The sequence below is a fragment of the Globicephala melas genome, chromosome X (assembly GCF_963455315.2).
Source record: "Globicephala melas chromosome X, mGloMel1.2, whole genome shotgun sequence".
Taxonomy (NCBI): Eukaryota; Metazoa; Chordata; class Mammalia; order Artiodactyla; family Delphinidae; genus Globicephala; species Globicephala melas.
Window position 1 is genome coordinate 99395875 of NC_083335.1, and position 22502 is coordinate 99418376.

Sequence of the window (22502 nt, forward strand, 5' to 3'; positions counted from 1 at the left end):
AGACTTGTCAAGTTTGTGCTCGTGTCACATTTGATATTGTCTGTCGGCCAAAGCAAGTCATATCATAGAGTCATTCCAGATACAACGTGTGGAGAAAGACTCCACCTTCTGATGGGAGGAAATACGCTGCAAGAGCTGGATACCAGGGAGAGGGCCAGAATTTGTGTCCATTTTGCAGTATATCACAAGGTACTGGAGAAAAGTTATCAGCGTGTTTTGTAGACTGAGAGGACTCTGAATTTAGATGCATGTAAAACAAGATGTGCTATGATAATTCTTGCTTTGTGAGTAATCGTTGCTGAGTTAGGCAATTGGTTTGTAGCTTCTCAGCCAATGGTGGAGATACAGTATCCATAGTCTAGTGATTTTAAAATATACAAAATACAGATGAGAAATACCATCTATTAACCACTTACTGCTGGGAACTTAGTGAATACTGCTGTGATTTAATACTGAAGAAAGGTTATGACTTTCTTCTGGTTACTCTCTTAGCTGGCCACTCTTTTGAAAAGAATTTTATTCTCAAAGCTGTTATTATTTTTACTCTTAATACACATCGTATCCCCATAGCCATAGACTGTATACAGAAGTAGCAATATAATGTAGTACACATGAAACTTCTATAATGTTATAAACCAGTGTAACCTCGAAACAATCCAAAAAGAAAAGAAAAGTGTTCCTACAGTCATATAAGAATCTCTCTTTTTTTGGGTCTTTTTGTGTAAGCATAATCATTGCCAGTCTTCAAAAACACTTATTCAGATAGTTTCCCCCAAGCACGTAATAGGATAAATTTATAGGTATTAAATAGAATGGAGACCATTCAGCCCTAAAATGTCACTCTTCTATCAGGCACACACTTGCCAGTTTGTTGGCCTCGACCGGGGCATGCTAGCAAGGGCTTCAGATGAGGTCCCATTGCAACACGAGAGCAGAAGGATTATTTCTCAGTTTATGTTTTGAAGTGTGTTGCTCAGACAGGCAACATACAGTTGTGTATAGTAGCGTGAGCTACCTGTTACTTCCCTTGGCAATACTTTTAGCAGCAGTGTTTTTCCTTCTGCAGTGTGACAATATCACCTTGCCATTCGGAATAAAAAGAAAGGGCTGAGTGATTCTGAGCGTACTTTCAAACAGCCATGCAAACGAACAGCTGGCAGAAAAGACACTCCCTAAAACTTGAAACGTACTCTCAGCCCCTGCAGCACCTCGTGTGGCTTGAACTTCACACTTGATGAATGCCTCCCTGGCTTGTTCCCTCTCCTGAATCTTTTCATTCCCCTTCAATCTCTTGTACTGCTCCAGCCCTTACTGGGGAAGAAAACTGCAAACTGTCTGCCCCTAGCTTACTTCCAGATCTTAGTCTAGAGAAATTCTATTTTTGCATAATTGTCCCATAAGCATACAGTCTATCCGTTTCTCTATGCAGTAGAGGTTTCTAGCTTTCATCTTTTTTGACCAATCCACAGTAAAACTTATATAGCATGCCAGTGCAAACACACACATATCTCTATCTATAAATATTTCTCCATGTATGTTTATGCAATGGAAAGAAGAGTTTCACAAAACACGGCTTGTCCTTGCCACCTAATTCATCCTCATATTTCCCATTCTTTTCTATTTCATTACAAAGAACATTAGTGGTGATCCACTATATAGATTTGAAGACCTATTAACGGTTCATGACCTGTAGTTTGGGAAAATGCTGTACCGTGTTTTATCCATACCTCAGGCCTGGCCATCAGAAAGCTACATTCTTGGACCACTTTGCCTTGATCCCCATAAGATTACATCATACCCTTAACTTACGTTGAGAGGCACTGTAAAGACAACTACTGAAAGTGACTTTATTGAAGACTGACATCATGCAGTGTCTCCCATCTGAAAATCCAGGCAATGATTTTATTTAGATCTAAGAACAGAATTTAGATTTTACTTTACTTCACTTAAAGAATTGTGTTCTTTTCCCCTTATCCATAATCCAAATAATAAAATCGATCATATTTCCTTTCATATTTTTCCTTTCACTTTGGCATCCAGGAAGCCCACAGCGAAATTATATTCCCTTTAAAATTTTTATTGAAATATATTGATATATCAAAAAAGGCTTAGTCTTAAATATACACAGAATTTTCACAGTCTGAACACACCCATGTAACCAGTATCCAGATCAAGAAATAGAATATTACAGCGAAGCTCCCTTGTGCCCGCTTCTAATTATTACCCAGCCTCCAAGGGTAACCACTATCTTGACTTTGAACACCGTAAATTCATCTGGCCTGGTTCTGTACATTATATAAATGGAATCATACAGCATGTACTCTCTTATGTCTGACTTTTGAAGACTTGGATTCATCCCCGTTGCATGAAGTTGTTCATTCTCATTGCTGTATAATAATTCATTGTGTAAATGTGCTAAATGTTATAATCCACTGTTGATAGATATTTGATACAAAAAATGATGTTATAAACATCCTAAAATGTGTCTTTTGTTGAACATATGTGTACATCCCTTTTGGAAATATATCAAGCAGTGAAATTTCTGGGTCATAGGCAATGTATATGTTCAGCTTTTATACATTCTGCCAAACAGTTTTCCAGTGTGGTTGTACCAACTTAAATTCCTATCAGCAAAGCATGAGAGTTCTAGTTGCTCCACATCCTTCCCAACACTTTGTTTGTTTTGTTTGTCTTTCTCATTCTGGCTGGTGTACATAGCTAAATTTACTAGGTATACCAAGCCCTGTGGTCTTCAAATGTGTGTTATAACTTTTCCTCCCTTCTTCATATTTTATTCTATTTCCTTAATCCTTAATTTTATCTATTAATTTTTGAAATTCATACATTCTTATCAGTTGCCCTGAAGCCTCTGTGGAACAATGTGAGGTATAAATACATACATAGTATAAACACAAATCTGAATCCTCAGCTAATGCTGCCATTATCAAAACTCCTAGTCTTCCCTTTCCTCCAGTCCTCACCTCCAATTGGTTGAAAAGCAGTGTTGATTTTATCCCATGACCTGTCTTGAATTCAACCTTTCCACCAATTCCCAGTGCCATTTTCTTTATCCCAGGCCTTTATCTTCTCGTAACTGGACTAGTATAACGTAGTCTCCGTAGTATACATTCGCATTCTAATCCATACCCTCTTTTTCAAGCTTGTTTCTTCCCACTCCAAATTTAAGTTCATTTCTGTTTAAAACGAAAAACATTCAGAAGTACAGGTGATGGCAATTTTTTCTTCTCTATCCAATATATGAGAAGAAGCTTCTGGGGGACGAGAGTAATTCAAGCTGAAGACCTAGATTTCCACACTACAGGCTTGATATTAACTCAGGAATGTGAGCTCATATTCTAACGGGGACGTTGGTATTTTCTGCGTCTTAGTCTTCCTGAGATACAAAACCCTATATTGGCACAATACGTTTTTGAACTCCCAAAAAGCATAATCTGATTTCATAACACAGCAGTATGTTAACATTAAAAAGCTATATCTGTGCCTTAGTAAATTATTAATATGAGAGATTAGCTCGCAGAGTCAACTTAAGAAGCTTGCTTTAGCTCTTCTTCCACTAACAAAAACATGCATGAAACCTGGTGACTTAGGCCTAGTTAGCTGCTAATTAAAATGTATGTCCCCCTAATCCCAAGAGGTCAAACTAACCCCCGTTCTCTTTTTGCTTTTTTTCCCGTGTCTCTACTTCTGTATTTAGAATCTGTGTGATATTGTGCTTCATCACAATCTGTGTGAATCTGTCTCCTCCCCTCCACTAGATTGTAAGCTCCTTCCGATCAAGGCCATATTTGAGTCCCTCTGGTAGAGGAAACTGATTACAATGTTGAAATATTAAAATATTCCCAAGGCCATCCTCCAAACACTTCCCAGGTTTTACTAATAGTAATGAAAAATGAGAAGAATTTCACAAGCAAAGACATATATAAATGCCCCATAAATATACCACAATTGCAGTCATTTAAAGAAACGAATATAGGGGAATATTTAATAGCGAAACTTAGTCTAGGTATGGGACATAAAAAACGATTTCTTGGGAATTTGTGGATTAATTAAAATTCCTTGTATTCATATTTCCCTTTTGTTTTCAAAAATGTCTTGACAAAAATAAACTAGAACTGAAGTATAAGATTCAGCCCTTGGTTAATTGGTTAAACTGGTTTTTTTTTTTTTTAAGTAAGAGTGTTTGTTTATTTATTTATTTATGGCTGAGTTGGGTCTTCGTTGCTGCGCACGGGCTCTCTCTAGTTGTGGCGAGCAGGGGCTACTCTTCGCTGTGGTGTGCGGGCTTCTCATTGTGGTGGCTTCTTCTGTTGCGGAGCGTGGACTCTAGGCATGTGGGCTCAGTAGTTGTGGCGCACAGGCTCCAGAGCACAGGCTCAGCAGTTGTGGTGCACGGGCTTAGTTGCTCTGCGGCATGCGGGATCTTCCCGCACCAGGGATCGAACCCGTGTCCCCTGCGTTGACAGGCGGATTCCCAACCAGGGCGCCACCAGGGAAGTCCCGGTTAAATTGGTTTTTAACCTCCATTTCCCCTTTTAGGGATTCCTACCACATCCTGGCTGTTCAGTGCCTGCACCAAGAGTACTTCTCCATCAGGGTGCAGGGAATCTTTCCTTCCCACTGTCCCCCATAAAACCAATATTCACTTGTTCTCTCACTACTCTAGGGTTCTTCTCTCTGCCAGTATGAATGTGAATACGTCTTTTAACATGTGTGAATCGTATTGATATTTTAACCTCAGCCCCAAAAAGTAATAGAGTATGGTGTGAATTTTACTCCTATCTCAGGCTTGTGGTTAGTGATTTATTTTCCAAAAAAATAAAAAAGAAATCTTATTTTACCTACTTGCTTCCTTCTTAAATGTAGAAAACAAAAGAAGTAAAAGTTCCCTTTGCAAGTTGTTAAAGAGAAAAGACTGAAACTCTTGGACCGCTTGTCTTCCCTCATACAACAGTCTAAAAATGAAAAGTTAAAGTGACAGTGCTGATTTATTTTGTGCCATATTCCTAACACTGTTCCTGGACTTACTGGGTTTCCTTTAAGGAATTAACCCTGCACAACAGGCTATTTTGCATTAACATGGCATCCCCCAGCCTTCCAATCGCTTTCATAGTCATTATGTCACTTGACCCCTACTTTGGCCTGTTGCAGTAGTGTCCGAATTTTACAGAAGAGTCACCGGAGCTCCAGAGGGGTTAAGTGACTGGTCTCTGAGGGCTAGGTGACTGGCCTCTAGGGGCAGAATTGGTCTAGAGCTCTGCTTTGCTGGAGTTAATGCTTCCGCCAGAATATACAGCTCCGCTTGCTGAAGATAAAGATGCTGCTTTTGATCCTGGTAGATATTCATCTCAAAGGGGAAAAAAAACCCAGTGTCTTCATTCGGTAGCATTTGAATATTAAATTTTCCTTATCTGTTTCAACTTAGGAGGACTTCCTTGTTCGCTTAATTGACTGGTAATTCCTTTGTTTACTTTTTTCCGAATCTCAAGAACCAAGTCATAAGTATTAAAAATGGTTACATTAGCATTTAACTTTTTTATGAAATTCGAGTATTTCAGAAAGGGGTAAGATAGGCAGGAATGTGTGTAGAATTTTGCATTTTAATTAAAAAGCCTCGAAATGAAATGAACCTGTGACAGTAACAGATGACTACCTCTAAAAGCTGTGTTACTATTTGATGTATTTTCTTGTGGATAACAAGTCCCACGGCTTGTTTCAAGAAAAGTGACAAGACTAAAACAATTAAAAAAGACAAAGCTGCTCTTTTTTAATCATATTCTCATAAATAAAACTGGGTTGTGAATTATTTCCAGAGAAGCAGTTGACAAAGTATAAGTAAATCACTCTAAGAACTAAAGCTGTCTTGCTTTTTTTTCGAACGTTCAAACCAAATCTCTATCCTAGTCCAATGATGAATTTCCTTTGACAAATAAATATTTACAAAGTATGAAATGTAGAGTTGGTGCGCTCCCTAAGGCCAAAACATAGTGTTTAAACTAAAATTTAATATTTTCTCTCTCCTCGGATACACCAAAATAAGAACATAACTTAAAAATAATTCTCTCTCGTAGCAGACTGTCCATTAATCATTCTTTAGATGATATTGGCTTTGTGAGTATTCAGGTAAAAAGAAAACTGATTTCTAGATTGATCAGAAATTCTGAGAGTATTTATGGATTTGGCGAAAACAGTAAGATCTGGAGAAATAGAATTTCCTGTAACCCCCATTATGAAGTCAAGAAAGGTACATCTTTCAACAGCCTGCCACTTTCCTATGAAAATTCTTCATGTGGTACATGGCTTGATTGGGCAGATCCAAGGGTTAATTTACTTGTGATTTGAGAAAAGGCTGAGACTTCCTTTTTTTTTTTTTTTTTTTTTTTGACTGTGGTGTGTGGGAGGAAGGTAGAAAGAGGCCCCAGAATGAATTCGCTAATTGGGGTTTTCACCTGCTGTGAGTCTAATGGAATACAAAGCCTTATTTGTAGCTGGAGAGGAAGGCACATTATGCAGAGTGTCAGAATTTCTGCCTAGTTTTGAAATTCCTGTTATTTGGCACCACCATTTGGGAAAGGCAGACCAATAGTTACAGCTTTGAGCTGTTGTTAAGGTGGACCACGAATGCCGTAGTCAGATCTGCTTGAACCACCGTAACCAATATCCGTGTTTAGCGGGAGGTGGTGTGCTCCGTATACCCGGGGTCCAGCACTGTAGCTGGCAGGGCTAATAGGTAACGCGGAGCAACCGCCGGGCCTGTGAGGTTAAAGAAGTGTGGCTTTATTTTAGTGAAGATGCTAAACTTCACATCTTTTCAGATGTTCGCCTTGATATAGGTGGCTCCGTGAAGTTTTGCAAAATCTTATTAGAAGAATACTGTGTGAGCGTGAAGCCCAGCTTGACTTTACCTGGAACCTGTTTGGCGAAATCTCTGGTTTAGATGGAAAAATAGGCTTTTGTGTGTGTGTGAGGTGCTCTGTGTCTGAACGTAGAGGCCTCTTCGTTTACTAGTTAATGTGAACTGACTGGATATGCTGACATCCAGAAGATGCTGCTTTCAGATTGACCTAAAGGGACTGTTATACGTATTTTATTAGTACACCATGGTATCTGTCCTGACAATGACTCGCCATCACTGTACGCATTTGTGAGACATCAGATTCACTGTTCATGACTAATACTTGTACTATGCAAAGAGAAACATGGAATCCTTATGCGTTCACTGGATACCCAAATGTTGAAACTTTGCCATAAACTATGTGCTATGCTTAATTGAAGCAATACCTATATTGCAAATGGATTTTTATAAAATGATGCAGGTTATACTTAAGATTAGTTACAGAACGAAAAGCAGTTCAGATAGAGACTCTTGGAGCTAGAGGGGAGCTGGACCCTAGGGCGGTGGTGAAGTCCCTCAGGGCCATCCCCAGGCAAGTGCTCACTGCAGACCATTCCCTGTCTTTTCCTTTCCCTTTCTGCTCCTCATTTTACCCTGGTAAAATCAGGCTAACATTGAAACCGCGAGCAGCCTAAAAGGAAAAGGATGGGTTTGTGGAAGATAGGAGCAGCCTGGCCTCCGTCCTTGACCCTTCACACCGTCCACTAAATGGGCCCATCCAAACCCACACCCTACAAATACTGACAGTTCAAATTGATAGCTCCAATCCAGACATCTTCCCTCTGAGTTGCAGACTCAGATGTCCAGCTGCCTTTCACATCACACTGCCACCTCCAAGTCAGCAGGCTCAAGACTGAATTGATCATCTCTCCCTGACCCTCGTCTGCCTAAACCCGTCCCCTCCTCCTGAAAGTCCTGGCTTGGTGAGTATTACTCATCCAATCTTGAGAGTCAGCCTACAACAGTAATCCTTAACCTTGGCTGCATTTTAGAATCACCTGGGGAGCCTTAAGAATCCCAGTGCCCAAGGCCAGTTAAATTGAAATCTCAGGGTGGTGAAACCCAGGCATCCGAATTTTTTTAACGCTCCCCAGGTGATTCCAGTGGTGGCCAGGCTTGAGGACCATTGCCCTAGGTCTTCCCTCTCGTTCATTCTTACCTCCAATCAGTCAAGACTCCTGTAGTTTTAACATTATTGTATTTTTTCCCCAGTCTCTCTCCCACTGACATTGTTCAGATCCCCATCACACCGCAGTCACCCTGTATCTGGTATCCTTATTGCAAACTCTACTGATCCAGCCCCACACCATTGCCCAAGTGATTTTTCTGAAAGGCAAATCTGACAGAGCCACACTGACGCTTAAATTCCTTCTTTAAAAAGCTCACCCGTACCTTTCAGGATACAGGTCAAGCTCTGGATCATCACACCAGGTCCTTCTGAATTTGTCCGCCTCCCTAATCTCTGTCTGGACATTCTCTCTCAAAGATCAAGGAGAGCACTGAAGCTCTTAGAAAGAATAAGCTGTTTCATGCCTGTTTAACTTCACTCCTGCTGTTATCACCGTTCATAATTATTGATTTGCCATTACCCCCAATGGGCCAGAAACTCCTTTGGGGCCTACGGAGGAGGCTTCTAGAAATAGCTCTCCAGTGAGTGAGCCTAATCTCCTTTTTAGCTCCAACAGGTGGAGTTAACTTTCTCTTCCATCAGTGGTCCCTACTCAGCAGCCGATCAAGTGCCCCAGAGGGTGGCTTTGACTGGGTGGGTCCCTGTTTGGTCTGCGTCCTGGGAGCAGTGGTACGTTCAAAAGTGGTCCTTGAAGAGAGTGTGATGAAAAAGGCTGTTTACTGAAATCCGAGCCATGTAGGAGAAATAACAAGGGCAAGGGGAGGGAACGGTTTAAGGAACCTGGAGCAAGCTGTTGCTATGGAAATGACTGTCCCACAAGACTCGTGGCCGGGGGTAAAGAAACTCGGCCACTGCCAGGCTCAAGACCAACAGGAGGGAGCTTGGGGAATAAATACCCCAACATCTCTCTCCTCCTGCCCTTTCATCTTCTGCTACAGGCCTTTCATCATTACCTCCCATTGGCTGAAAGTGAAAGGAAGCCAGTGGGCAAGAGAGTCTGATTGATGCCATCCACAGAGGTCCAACATCGTGGGCCACAGAGCAGAGTGCAAAAGGGCAGAGAATAGAGCTGGAAGGAAGAATGGGGAAATCCCCAGCACAGTCCCTTAGGTCAGAGAGGTCCTCATTTTTCTAAGTACCTACAACATTTAAGTGGTTCAAAAACTGGAGTTTGGAAAAATTTACTAGGTTGCCTTCCTAGACCTCATCTTATCTCATTCCTTCCCTACCTCTGTTTCTAGCAAATTGACTCTTCTCTGCTGTCAGCCAGCAGTGAGATCACTTACGAGCACACAGGAAAAATACAGATCTTCCCCCAGAGTAAAAGAAGCCACTTCTCTGGATGGCAGCATGACAGAGTGGCTAACAGCACGGGCCTTGAAGCCAGACTCCCTAGTTCCAATCCTTGCACTGCCACATTCTAGCCATGATATTGAGGACAAGTAGCTCGTGGTAGGTTTTAAAAGCAGGATTTCAACTTAAGTTTTTTTATGCTGCTTTCATATCTGTGGTTTACATCAAAACAATAATAATAATAATAATAAGGAGGAAGAGGAGAGCTACTACAAGTAGGCAATTAATGTATTATCATACATGGCATCACTATAATTCATATATGAAATGAGGATATATAAATTATGTTCTTTTCTTAATATCTTTCCCTAATAAAACAATATTCATAATCTAACTGAAATTAACAACAAAGCAGTCGCAGTGCGGCACATGTCATTACTTTTTGTTTTTTTAAATTTATTTATTTTTTTACTTTTTTGGCTGTGTTGGGTCTTCGTTGCTACATGCGGGCTTTCTCTAGTTGCGGCAAGCGGGGGCTGCTCTTTATTGCAGTGCACGGGCTTCATTGCGGTGGCTTCTCTTGTTGCGGAGCACAGGCTCTAGGCGCATGGGCTTCAGTAGTTGTGGCACGCAGGCTCGGTGGCTGTGGCTCATGGGCTCTAGAGCGTAGGCTCAGTAGTTGTGGCCCATGGGCTTAGTTGCTCCACGGCATGCGGGATCTTCCTGGACCAGGGCTCGAACCCGTGTCCCCTGCATTGGCAGGCGGATTCTTAAGCACTGCCCCACCAGGGAAGTCCTGCCCATGTCATTTCTTACTAATACTTTCTGTATTTAATTTCTAAAACAACATCAAGATTTGGGAAGAAGCCTTCAAGTGCCTGTAACTCCAGTCTAAAAAAGAACTTACAGATACTTTGGAGGATTGCCATCTGTCAAATTTAAGAAAAAAATTGAATAGTGATTTCTCATTTTCCATTTTTTTTCCAATGAATTGTTCCGACTAGTTTTCTAGCTGGACACTGAGAAAATAGATTTGAGCATTTATATTCTAGAGAAACATCAGAACTCCTGAAGCTTGAGCAAGTAATTTAAAAGTGTAAAACAGACAGAAAAAAAAAACAGAAAGACAATGTATCCTATCACATAGGTGTTACAAACCTTTAGTTGATTGATTTCTAATATTTACAAATGCCCATGCTGGGAGGTTTGTGTCTTTTCATTGGAATAGACATAAACAATATTTAAGGGATGTGCTTGATACGTTGACACAGAGATTACGTCACTGAATGACACAGATTGCGTCACTGAATGACACAGAGATTATTATGTCACTGATTAACTGCAAAGGCCACCACTTCCTTATCACAGAACACTAATCCTTCTCTCCCAGTCAAAGACAGGGGCAGATGTAGAATCTCCAGTAAGACCAAGGGACAGCCTCACCCAAAGACAGTCCGAGCGTGCCCCCCCTGTGCCCCCCAGACCTTAAGAGCAGCCGCATCCGCAACTCACTGGCTCAAAATGACTAAAAGATAGCAGTAAGGTCTCAGTTTAGCAGGCAGAACGCCAGAAGTGCCCTATTTGCTTTAAAATAGCAACACCAATCAGATCTGCATGCACGTGTCTTCCGTGATAACATTTACATTTGTATTTGGTTTGTCAAGGGTAATGAAGAAACTTGGCACTCCCTTTCCCTTTGGTTCCTGCACTTTATTTTTGCCTCTTTTGTCGCGCTGTAGCAGACGGTAAAGGGAGATTGATGTCTAGAGTCCTTTCAGCTCGAACATTCTCCGGGGCCGGGGGAAATGTTGAGGAAAAAAAAAAAGAGGATATTTAAAAAGATAAAGGGGAACACTTTTTAAACTGTAAACTGAAGTAGAACAAATCAACCAGAACAGAGAGTGAAAAGGAAATGGTTAAAAGAAGATAAAAAGAAAAAGCAGGCCAACAAAATAAATGGACAAAAGGGGACAATGAAACCACTAAGGGAGTTTATCTGAAAATACCCTTTGGACTCTAATGGAAGATATTATGTGAAGGCTGAGAAAAATTTTTGTGCTAATGAAGGCTTTCTTCTCTTCAGAATATTTCCAAGCCTGTAAGGATTTTGCATACTTAATCTGTGTCGTAATATTGCAAACTCTACTATTAGAAATATTTGAACTACCAGGCCCTGTAACTTTTCCAATGGAACGTTCCATTGGAAATGGTTTCCTTTTAGGTTTCTCTAAAGAATACTAAAAGACCACACGGTGCCACACCGTTGGTGGTGGTTTTTATTTAAAGACTCTATACCACTGGTTCTCAAACTTCAGTGTGCTTGAAGCTTCTGGTTCAGTAGCTCTCTCTGGGCTGGGGCCCTGGGGAATTTTCATTTCTAAGAAGTTCCCAGGCGATGCTGCTACTGCTGGTCCCAGGACTACACGATGAGAACCACTGCTATATCACAAACACACAGACAAATGCTTCCTTAAAAGCCCATTTAGCCCAGGATGAGCAGAACCTGAATGTCATGTCCTTACATCTCCACCAATTTAATCTTCAATTGGGGGGGGGGGCGCGCGGCGGGAAGGGAAGAATTATGCTTGTGAATTTTTTTTTCTTTCATTCTCTAAAAAGAAAACTTTTGACCCCCACACTTAATTATCTGCGATGAGGTCATTTGCACCTAGGTCATTTATTTAGGCAACAAGTAGTCTTGCTGGAGGTTTTAAGGGGGTGCTGGCAGGGCGGTGTGAGGCTTCCAGGTTCCCGGCACTACCTTAAATCTCCTCCGTCTTTCTTTCTTTCTCTTTTCTCTTTCCTTTCCTTGTTGAAAGCCCCGACTGCCGGGTCTCGGGGAGTCCGGGTTCCCAGGGCGCTAGGTGGGGGCGGAGCCCGGCCCCGCCCCGCCCCGTCTGCCCGCAGCGCCCCCTCCCGCGCGCCCCGCCCTCCCGCCCGCTAACCCGCGCTGGCTCCTCCGCAGTGCTTTCAGCTGCGAGCCTGGGCGGCGGCGGCGGCGGCGGCGCTCGACTTTCAGGGAGCCCGGCGGCTCTGGGAAGCTCACTCCTCCGCTCGCTCCCTCCCCCGGCCGCGGAGCCCTTGCAGCCATGAGGGAACAGCTCAAAGGGTAAGTGCAACGCGGCGCCCTCGGGTCGCCGCAATCAGTGCACTTGTGGCTCAAGCAGGGTGCGAGCCGAGGCGGCCAAAACTTGGAACCGCGCGGCGGCTGGACCCCCGGCGTCCGGGCGCAGGGGCACCTCCCCCGCGGGTCCTCGCGGCGCCGCAGCAGGTGCGCCCCCGGGGCTTCCCCCCAGCGCCTGGCTCGCCGGGAGACGCTTCCCCCGGCTTTGGAGCGGGCTCGGAGAGAAAAGGCTGATGTCTCGCCGTACCCGGAGGGGACAGAGCGTTCCCCACGCGGGGATTGGGGCCGCGGGAGCTTTTGGCTCCTTTCCGGGCTGTCTCTGTGGACGTGAGCCTGGCAGGCTGTTCCTAAATCGTCGCCCGACCTCGCAGAAGGAAGGGGCGCGCCAGGTTCTACCTTCCATTGCGCTGCAAGTGCCAAAAGGTCAACTTTCTGCCTGATTTCTTCCGAGGATTCCAACTGACATTTCCCTCGTTGCATTTTCTACTGTGTTCGTCCCATGCCCCAAAACTTGCAGAGATCGGGAGAGAAAGGAAAAGCAATTAAAGCCTAGAAGTCAAGGATTTGACATAGAGAATTGAGGGTGTTTTTTTTTCTTTGCCCTCTGGGGTTGAGTGTGGAGTCATTAAGGGTGTCCTTCTCTCGCTTTTCTCCAGGTGTTTGTGCTTGTCTGTAAGCAAAGTTTGTCATTCCCGATCCGATCGTGGCACTGAAAAGGGCAGGACACTGTTTATCTCCGTTAAATTTGGAGTTAAGTTTGAAGCTTGAATTGAAGGGGTTTAGTTGCCTGAGGGAGACATATTATTAATTATAAAATACTTTAACATGAAAAAAATTCATCCAGTTTAAGTGACGAACCAAAGTTTTTAAGTGAAATAAACATTTGTGGCCAACAAGCTCCTCTTAGTCTCTCTGCTTCTTTACCCCTGTCTCCTCTCCTTGTCACCCCCGCATCACCCTTTCTTTTTTGCCTAGCTGTTTTATTTCCTTGTCCCAAATCCCCTCCTTGGAGGATACGGTTGCTCTTGGAGAAGCAGAGGAGCGAATGAAACAACATGGGTATATGAAAGGTTTCTGACCCTTGATCACCGTAGAATTGGTTTCAGTCCTCATTGTTTGATCTTGGATTGGACACGACCCTGAAGTGAAATTGCTTTGGCCAAAGTTGAGGGTGGGTGGGAGTTAAGCCCCGAAAAGCAAACATTACGGAGGACTAGTAACAGCTGGAACAGTCACCGAGGCAATCATCTTTGCCCTGCCTTGAGCCAAACAGAGTAAAATGTTAACAATTCCAGGTAACAAGAAATGGGGACTAGAATAGGATTTCTGATGCTTAGACCGACACCCCCCACCCCCTACCCACAATAGCAGAAACTTTTAAATATATTTTCCCCTTCCCACCCTGCCAGTATTCCAGCCATGCAAGCCAAGTTCAACATTCACCATGCAAATGCCAAGGTTTCTCTAGAAAGAGAGTCTGATCCCCAGATTAAAGGGAAATGATTTTGTGTGTGTGGATCAATGGGCTCCAGATTATATATGGAGCCAAACTCTAATCCTCTACAAATCGCAAGAGAATGTTACCTTTTTATATCGCTGCGTAGCGATTAGTTTCCTCCCTGGGAAGTAGTAGAAAGATATTTTTTTTTAAAGGCGACTGTTTGGAATATTTTCAGTACCAAATAACAGTGGTGGCAGAAGAAATCTTATTTTAATTAGGCAACTGCCATTTTCCCGGGGAGAGCAGTAGAAATTTGTTACTTTTTATAAGTGTTTAATATTTGTTTTTAAAGAAACTAAAGAAGCAGTTCCAATAAGTCTGATATTCCAGCACTGACAGCAGGAACAGCTCTGAGGTGGTTAGAATAACCTTGCACACTACTTGAAACTAAAGAAGGTGAGAGAAAATTTAAATTGTGTGGTAGGAAATGAGGTCAGCTCTGTGCTCAGTGGAGTAATGCTTTAATTTCTTATTATTGACAAGTAGGTGTTGCCGGGGTCTTTTGTCACATCCAGTGATCTTGTGTTTTAATTTGTTTCTGGTTCTTATCACGGCTGAAAATAAAAAGGGAAAGAGATTATTGTAGCTTATACACATTTTTTTTTTTTAAAAAAGGGGAAATCAGAGTTTGAAGGCTGTTCAGAGAGGCATATCTGATGCCAGGTTTTGGAACCATCAGGGCCAAAATCAATAACATTTTTTAAAAGATTGAAAGGGCGTTTTAAGGATTATTTATGAGGCTGTGTTAATTTCTGTGTTAATGCATATGTAGAATTTTGATCTATGTTGAACATCATTGTTTTCAGGAAGACTGAACAAAGATGTAACCATTAACTTGTGAACAGGGTCTGGAATTGCCATTCTGGTTGCACATGGTATATGGGCAGTGCATTTCCGATGTGAAAAGTGAAGTGCAGAAAAGAGACAGTAACCAGAAAAACAGTACCACCCACCCTTCCACCACCAGCTCCCCAGCACAGCATATTTTTCTATATTGTCTGTGTATTCCAGGTGAACCTGAAGTGCTTCTCGTGGAGCTACTAAGAATCCTCTCCTGTTTTTGAAGATAGGCACAGAGTCAGAAATACAGCTGTAAAACCTGTATTGATCACAGACCAAAAGTTGGTTTGTTCTGTAAGGTAGACTATAGATAGGAGTTATGCAGATTCGTGTTTACCATTTCATCCTGTTCATACTCATCTTTCCTATCTGTTTCGGAGGTTAAATAATGTCCCACCAGGGCTTTGGATTCATCACAGATTGAAAATACCCACATACAGTGAAGTGACTATTTGGTTCCTCATGTAGTTACCCCCAAAGCTAGAGTCATTTCAGCTATGTTGCCAATTGTTTTTAGCATTCAATGATTAAAAGATAATTTTTCTAGTTTGGAGGATTAGTCACACCCTTTATTCTTTTCTTTCCACTCGTGCTCACTTCTTTCACTTACTGCCGGGTTGTAATGGAAGTGAAACTAACTCGGCAAAGGTGAAATATAAATCTGGTTTTCTAGTTACTTTGCATTGCTTGAAAATAAAAGGCTTTCGTGTTGGAGGGGAGGAAGGTAAAAGAAGATTAGCTTTTGGATTTGTTTGAGTTCATTTATCTAGGTTATTCACATACCCCAGAATCACAACTAATTGGGAGAAAGAATGAGTACCTAGAAGGGACTAACTGGTATGTGTTAGCACATGAATGGAGCGCAGAAGTAGGGGCTTAGAATTTCTTCCTTCCTCCAGTAAAGGACATTTCAATTTAGCTATGGACAGATGGATTAAATAATAATTTCTAAAATCCCTTTCGTAATTTTTAACCACTGGAATAAATTCCTTAAAAAGGTGGAAGTGTAGGTATATCAACAGTCATGAAATCTTCTTTGGAGGGAGGGAGCTACATGAAGCTCCCGTTCAGTCTATGTGGGATTGTCCTGTCACTCGTAGGCAAGTTTCTCTTTTCTTTTGGAATTGCGTTTGGTGCACGTTATTTCTTGCCCGTGTTCCTCCGATTTGAAGTCCATTACAGATGGTGGCTTTTCAGACTGGTTCTCTCTGTCTCTGTCAGGTTAGGTTTGTCAGCTCAGACAGACGTTTTTCTGCCCATCGATTGAAGATGCTACAGTCCGCCCACATGTGGTAGAGATGGGACGTTATTATTACGTAGTGTGTGTAATAAGAGCCTGTACATGTGGACACATGTGCTTTCCCCCTTTTCTCCCTCCCTCCCTCCCTCCCTGGTGCTCACATGTGATGGCCTTTGGAAATGGCAGAGGTCTAAATGCAGGGTGGTCTCAATAGAAGGCAACCTTTCCTTGCTGGACACTTGTGTATGGAATTGGTACATACACAGTCTCTTTCGGAGCTAAAAAAACATCCGAGAATAAGCAACACTTTCTCCATGAAGCTGCATGCTGCAGCCTCCTTGTGCTGTGCATATAAAGTACCAGTCCTTCCCACCCCTTCTCCAGATCATAAGCCAGTGTGGACATGGGGCTTTCCGAAACCCCCTAAAGCATGGACTGTATCTTTTGCTTGTCTTGCTCTGTAAGATTTGGATTCTCCTCTGGTACATTCCCTCGACTGACTTACTCCTCAGCCACAAATTGTCTCTGTGGAAAAGTCAGACAGAAACAAACAGGTTTGGAAGAGACTGAAACAGCCCTTCCCCAATGAACACTGTCTTGTCAACTTCTTTCCCTAGCCTTCACCATTCAATCGCTGAATGTAAATATCAGAGGGATGGTGTCTGAAGTTGCACACTTTGGGGAATTTCCACATGTTTTTTGTCATTTGTGACTGTGTTCTATTTATCAAACCACCATAAATGTTTCTCTCTTTTGCTTATTTTCTTGAAAACAGAGGTAATACACATCGAGTGTTACTTTTGCCCTCTATGAAGGGTCTTAGGTGTGGCTGACCTAACCACAGTTGGATCCTCATCTGTATTATAATCAACTAATGAAAGCTTTGCTTTTAGTGGGCAGTAATTTGGGGGCCACGTAGTAACAGAAATGACCACATATTGAGCGCCAGAAGGTATCGGTCTATATCAGCTCGTCCTATATCAGCTTGTCCTTTAATGCTCCCAGGTAAGCGGGCTGGCCCCAAATTTCACAGCCAGTAGGCCACAGAACCAGAATCCAGTCCTAAGATTTAACACCTACACTTGACATTGTTGGCCTCCCTGAGCTCCTCTTTCTGTGTGCAGCCGCTGTGCTTTCTGCTCCCCTTGAAGTGTCCACAGTTAAGCTAGTTCTCCTCTCTCCAGTCCCACCTTTCCCTCAAAGATGATGAATAGGCTCTGCTTATGAGTACTGAAATATGGTTCAGGGCTGCGTTTTACTGCATAAAGCCCAGTCAAGTAATCCCCGAAAACTGGAAATACGATGCTGTGGTGATTTATGTAGATGGGCCAAAGTAAGGAAAAGTATATGTAGTTATCTCTCCCAGGTTTATTCACGGAATCGAATGCGGAACAAAGGTGTTTTGTTCTTTCTGTGGCAGGAGCTGATAGCCAGCAAACACACTTAGCTAAACTCCAAGAAATGGAAGAGAACTGTGAATGCTTCATTCAGGCCCACGTAAACATAGGAAAAGGTGCGGTGGTATATAGAGTGCCGAGTTAAAAGGACATTCTAAAAGTAATGGGAAGAGGGAAGATACAATCTATGAGTCAGGCAATGGATGGACCTTAAGCCGAAGTGAAACACAGTCATCATAGAGATGAGATCTGGATACGGAGAAGAAAGTAATGGAAAAGTGTCAGGGACAGTGAAAGCAAATGAGAACTGAAGCGATTTATTTATTAAACTAATATCAGTATCTCTTTGACAGAGTTGAATAACACTTGTCAGTGTCTTTTCTGTATGTTCTGAATTGGACGGCTGAAGAAATCCTGATTTTTGATTATTGAGTACCTAACAAGGTCACTTTCTTATGACAGAAGTGCAGCCGACTTGGGGGTACAAAAAAGAAACAAATGCTGGTTACCAAATAATGATCATATTGCTTTTCCTGTTGAGAGCAAACGTTGGGGTCTCTCTCCTTGTAAAATAAACATTCGTCACTGCAAGATGGAAGGCCTGTCAAGTAATGAAGCCAAATGAGCCAAAGGCATACTGTGCTTTTTTGTTTTTTTTCTTGTCTCCTTTTCTCTACTACTCATTCTAAATTCTAAAGTCTTTCTTTGTATTTTATGTTTTAGCCACGAGACCCAAACAACTTGCTGGGACCATCCCAAAATGACAGAACTCTACCAGTCTTTAGGTAAGGACATGGCCATGTTTCCTCCAGATGAAATGACAAATGACTCGTAGGATAAAGTAGTTGGTAGCGCGCAAGCCATTTGTTGTCTAAATACATCACTAGATTGTTTAAGGGGTGAAAACAGCGACACCTTTCTATTCAGAATTGACAGTCAGCTTTCTTTTTTTCCGAGGTTGCTTAAAAATAAGTTTTAGGATTGCACTGATTCCCGAAAATTCAGTATATCTGAGAGGGCCAGAAGGTCTTGCTAGTTTTCTTTTTTCCCTAAAAGGATGGAAAAAATACTTGTAATTGACGGCTATGCTTTCCCCCCAAAGAAAGAAAAGGGTTTCAGGTTGTTCCTATTGATTTCTTCCTTGTGAAACCAAGAAGGCACTTTTGCCAAGTTACGAATGCCGTGTAAGGGAATTTTCCGCAGTCACTCCAGTGATCCGAATTCCTAAGCCTGTCCGGTCATCAACATGCATGCTCGATGAAAGTCCACTCTATACCGTTTTCCATCCCTCGGGAATAACCTGAAATGAATTACCTCACATTGTAACTAGTTGTTGTTGTTTTAGTTAAAAAATCGTCATGCTGTCTCTACTACTAAACATTTTTTAAGTCCCTTTTTGCGAATGGACATATTTACAGACTGAAATGCGTAAGGTGAAAACTCTTTGGGTTTTAAGTTATGTGACAAAGCCCATGGGAGCCAGGGTGCTCAAACATAAATTTTGGATGTGTGTGTGTGTCCATGTATCTGTGTGTAGCTGCTGCTGCCTTTGTCTCATAGGTTCCCATTGGTTAATGAATTGCAGCTATAGAGACATTAAGGCATGGAGTAGGAGATATTCGCCCCCCCAGATTTTCCCCTGAACTCTTTCCAGCAAGGACCTACTGTACAGCACAGGGAGCGCTGCTCAGTATTCTGTAATAGCCTAAATGGGAAAAGAATTTGAACAAGAATAAATACATGTATATGTATAACTGAATCACTTTGCTGTACACCTGAAACTAACACAACATTATTATAAATGATAGAAGTTCCTTCTAGAAATCTGAAAAAATACAAAGCGTGAAAAAGAAAAGTCACTTATAATTCTACTAGCCAGAGATACCAATACATTTCAAGTAATATTATGTCAGCTCAGTCTAGCAGTAAGAGCGTGTGTGTGTGTACAGGCACACATGTACACACACTCCCTTTTAAAAACTTAAGGAAAATCAGGATCAGCTCATCTTCAAGTGCTACATTTTCAGCCCCTGCAGAATGTTTCTGGCTTTTATGCTGCACTGTTTAGACCACAGGTGGAAAGCTTGAATGCTTATATTTTGGCAAGTGACAGAATGAGACTTCATCTGAAGTAGGCAGTGGCTGTGCTGGAGGAGCTGGTCGTCCTAGCCCAGTGCTCTCAAGACTTGGGATTTTTCAAGACAAACTAGAAATCTTCCAATAAAGAGCTCGTTGAAACTGGGCCTCCTGCTTATAATCTCTGGTTTACATAGGCTCAGCCTACTTATAATTTTTTTCTACTCTAATCACAGTGATCTCTAGTTCTAATATTTTAATTTACTTTTATTTGAAAATTATAATTATTATAGAATCAGTACTTGTTCATATTTTTTAAAGTTAAACAATATAGACAAGCTAACAAAAAAGAAGTCATCTATAACCCACCTCTTAGTTAACTAATGTTTAACAATCTAGTAGGTATCCTCAAAAATTTCTTTCTATACATACATTTTTACCAAAGTTGGGTCGTTCTGTTTTATAATCAGCTTTTATTCACCTAAAGGTAATGTACCATGGCCATCTTTCCATTTCATTGCATTGTATTCTCTACCAGCTTACTTTTAATTACTCTGTAATGAGAAATCACAAACATGGTTGATAAAAAGCTAATTATGAACTCTCAATGAAGAGGTGTTTGCACCTTCAATAGGAGTTAAATATGCTTTTTATCGTCATATTTCTAAAGTTTTCTCAGTAGGTCCAACGTGGTGGTAAACTCAAAGCTGGTAATCTGGCATGATTTGTAACCTTGGGCAAATCACCCGACTTTGGAAGATAATGGAATTTTACAGTTGCAGGGAAATTTAGAGCTCATTTGTTAACAGACTTTTTCTTTGATGAAATCAACTTAATTGAAATCAGTTATATAGATTAAAATGCTGCCATCATAAATATGTGGTCAATTCCACCACCACCAGCCGCTCCCCCCCCCCCCCCACCAACTTTGAAATTTTGGGTTTTGTTATCCTGGCAACAAACATCTTGGAAATGAACTGGGTGTTGACATTTGATTTTCAGCTTTCAAAACTTCTATTTCCAATATTTTCATTACAATCACATATTACTTGGGCTAACTTTTATTCAAATGGTGACACATTACATAACATCTTCCATTTATTGAGAGTGTGCTGTGTGTGCTGCGCTTGGAAATGTATGTGAGCAACCATCGTGCCTGGTAGATGTCATCAACAGCCTTCTTTCACGGGGCGGTGAAGTCAGGCACAGAGAAACCCTTTGTCAGGGATACACAGCCATATGTATGGCTCTACACTGGGATCTACCCCAGATCTTCTGTTAGTGTTTGCACTTATCTCATTGATATTATTAATGTAGCAAAGTATGTCCGTGTAGATCACCACGCACCTGCTACAAATAGGTACAGATTGACAGTTTTACCTATGGATAGACAGTTATTTGAATGGTATTTCTGGAACAAACCATTACATTTCTAGAAATAGTATGGTGGATTCCTGGACAGTGGACACGCTTCCGTTCCCCGTTGCGAGGCACACGTGGAATGATTGATTTAGTAGTTTGTTGTGTGTCTACATCCCTGAGATAACCTACGAGATTAAGTACCACTAGTGCCCTTCCCACTCCCAAATTACAGTGTTTCGCAGTTGAAATATAAGCAAAACATACTGAAAAGAAGCCTTTAATTTCTTTTTTATCTTTATATATTGGCATATGTTTTTCCTCGCGAGCTATCCCTTTAGGTCCAAGCTGCTATTTTGAACTGGATGAGGTGGTTGGAAGCCTTCAACTACACTTAGTTCGTGAAAGGTATCATGAAAGCAAAACTGGTCTGGTGTGGTCACAGTGTTAGACCATACCTCGGGCCCTCTCCTAATAGAAGCTGCACCTCTTGTCTGTGGTGACATGTTGAAAATATCAAGAAGTTGCTAATCCCCACCGTACCGCCAACTCCAGGCATAACTCTACTTTAGAAGCTACAGTGGCTCACAGCATGCAAGAAATGTTACACATTCCTAAGTATGCCCACCTCTGAGGGGATTTCCATTCTCTAATTTGCCGAAACCCCCAACCAGCCTATTTAACACACTCTGTTTTCTGCCTTGCCCCCAAACGCGTTCACGTGATCCGCCCCCGACCCTTGGTCCAAACACCACAGTATTATAAGCCAGAGTCATTTGGTAAGGACTGAAAAAGTAGGACTTGAGTGTTAACTGATGGAAGGCTATGGTATTACTCGAAATGTTAATCTTAGATATCTCTACTTAGTAGAATTCTAGGTGATTTTCTTTCTTCCTTTCCTGACATTCTACAATGAGTTTATATTATTTACAATTAGATACTTAGCAAAAGAAGTTTCTTCATCAGTACCCCCATCCCATTCCTTAGTGTCCCTACAGCTCTAATTCATCAACCAATGAGAACCTATGACAGAAAAGCAGCAGTAGCCACACACACACGCATATATACATCACACATACGTATGCATATAAAAATGTATGCTTAAGTCCTGATTCCCATAAACTTTATCAGGTGAATTTGAACACAAGGAGATCATCTCATGCGTCGTTAGTCTCTAAATATGTCCATTCACAGAAAGCTGACTTCAAAAAAGTTAGCCTTGTCTTCTTTACCACTAAATTTTTTATTTAAAGAATGTAAAAGAACTCATTTCAGGTTATTCTCAACAGATCTAAAATGGCTTTTTGAGTGAGCTTTCATCAAACGTTAAAAATATTGTGTTTTCCCCATGAAATTAGGCTGTGTACCCACTCAAAAAATTCCAAGTTATGAAGGAAAAAATTGTTGGGCTCCCACACAAACACAAAACAAGGCATAGTAAAGAAATAATTTAAACATTTACAGACATGACCTGACAGTCATTAGGAATTGGAGCATTGGAAGGTCTCCAGAAAATTTTTTACGCAACATTAACCGTTTGGCAAAAGCACTGTCTTGTTTGCACAGAGAAGAAATCAATAAGAACAACTCGAAAAGAGTTTTCTTTCAGCATTTTTCTCTGACTACCCCC

General features: G+C 41.7%; 1 protein-coding gene across 6 annotated transcripts in view; it reads left to right on the forward strand.

Moving 5' to 3' along the window:
• Positions 1-22502, forward strand: part of DMD (dystrophin) — a 2243521-nt gene that overhangs the window by 2077980 nt on the left and 143039 nt on the right. For 5 of the 6 annotated variants that reach the window (XM_030844443.3, XM_030844440.3, XM_030844444.3 and 2 more), the window contains exons 1-2: positions 12314-12444; positions 18161-18222. In XM_030844443.3, the coding sequence (XP_030700303.1) occupies positions 12425-12444; positions 18161-18222 (82 nt within the window). In that variant the 5' untranslated portion in view covers positions 12314-12424. Of the gene's footprint in view, positions 1-12313; positions 12445-18160; positions 18223-22502 lie in introns of those variants that run through there. The other variant, XM_060293058.2, reaches the window with a different exon arrangement.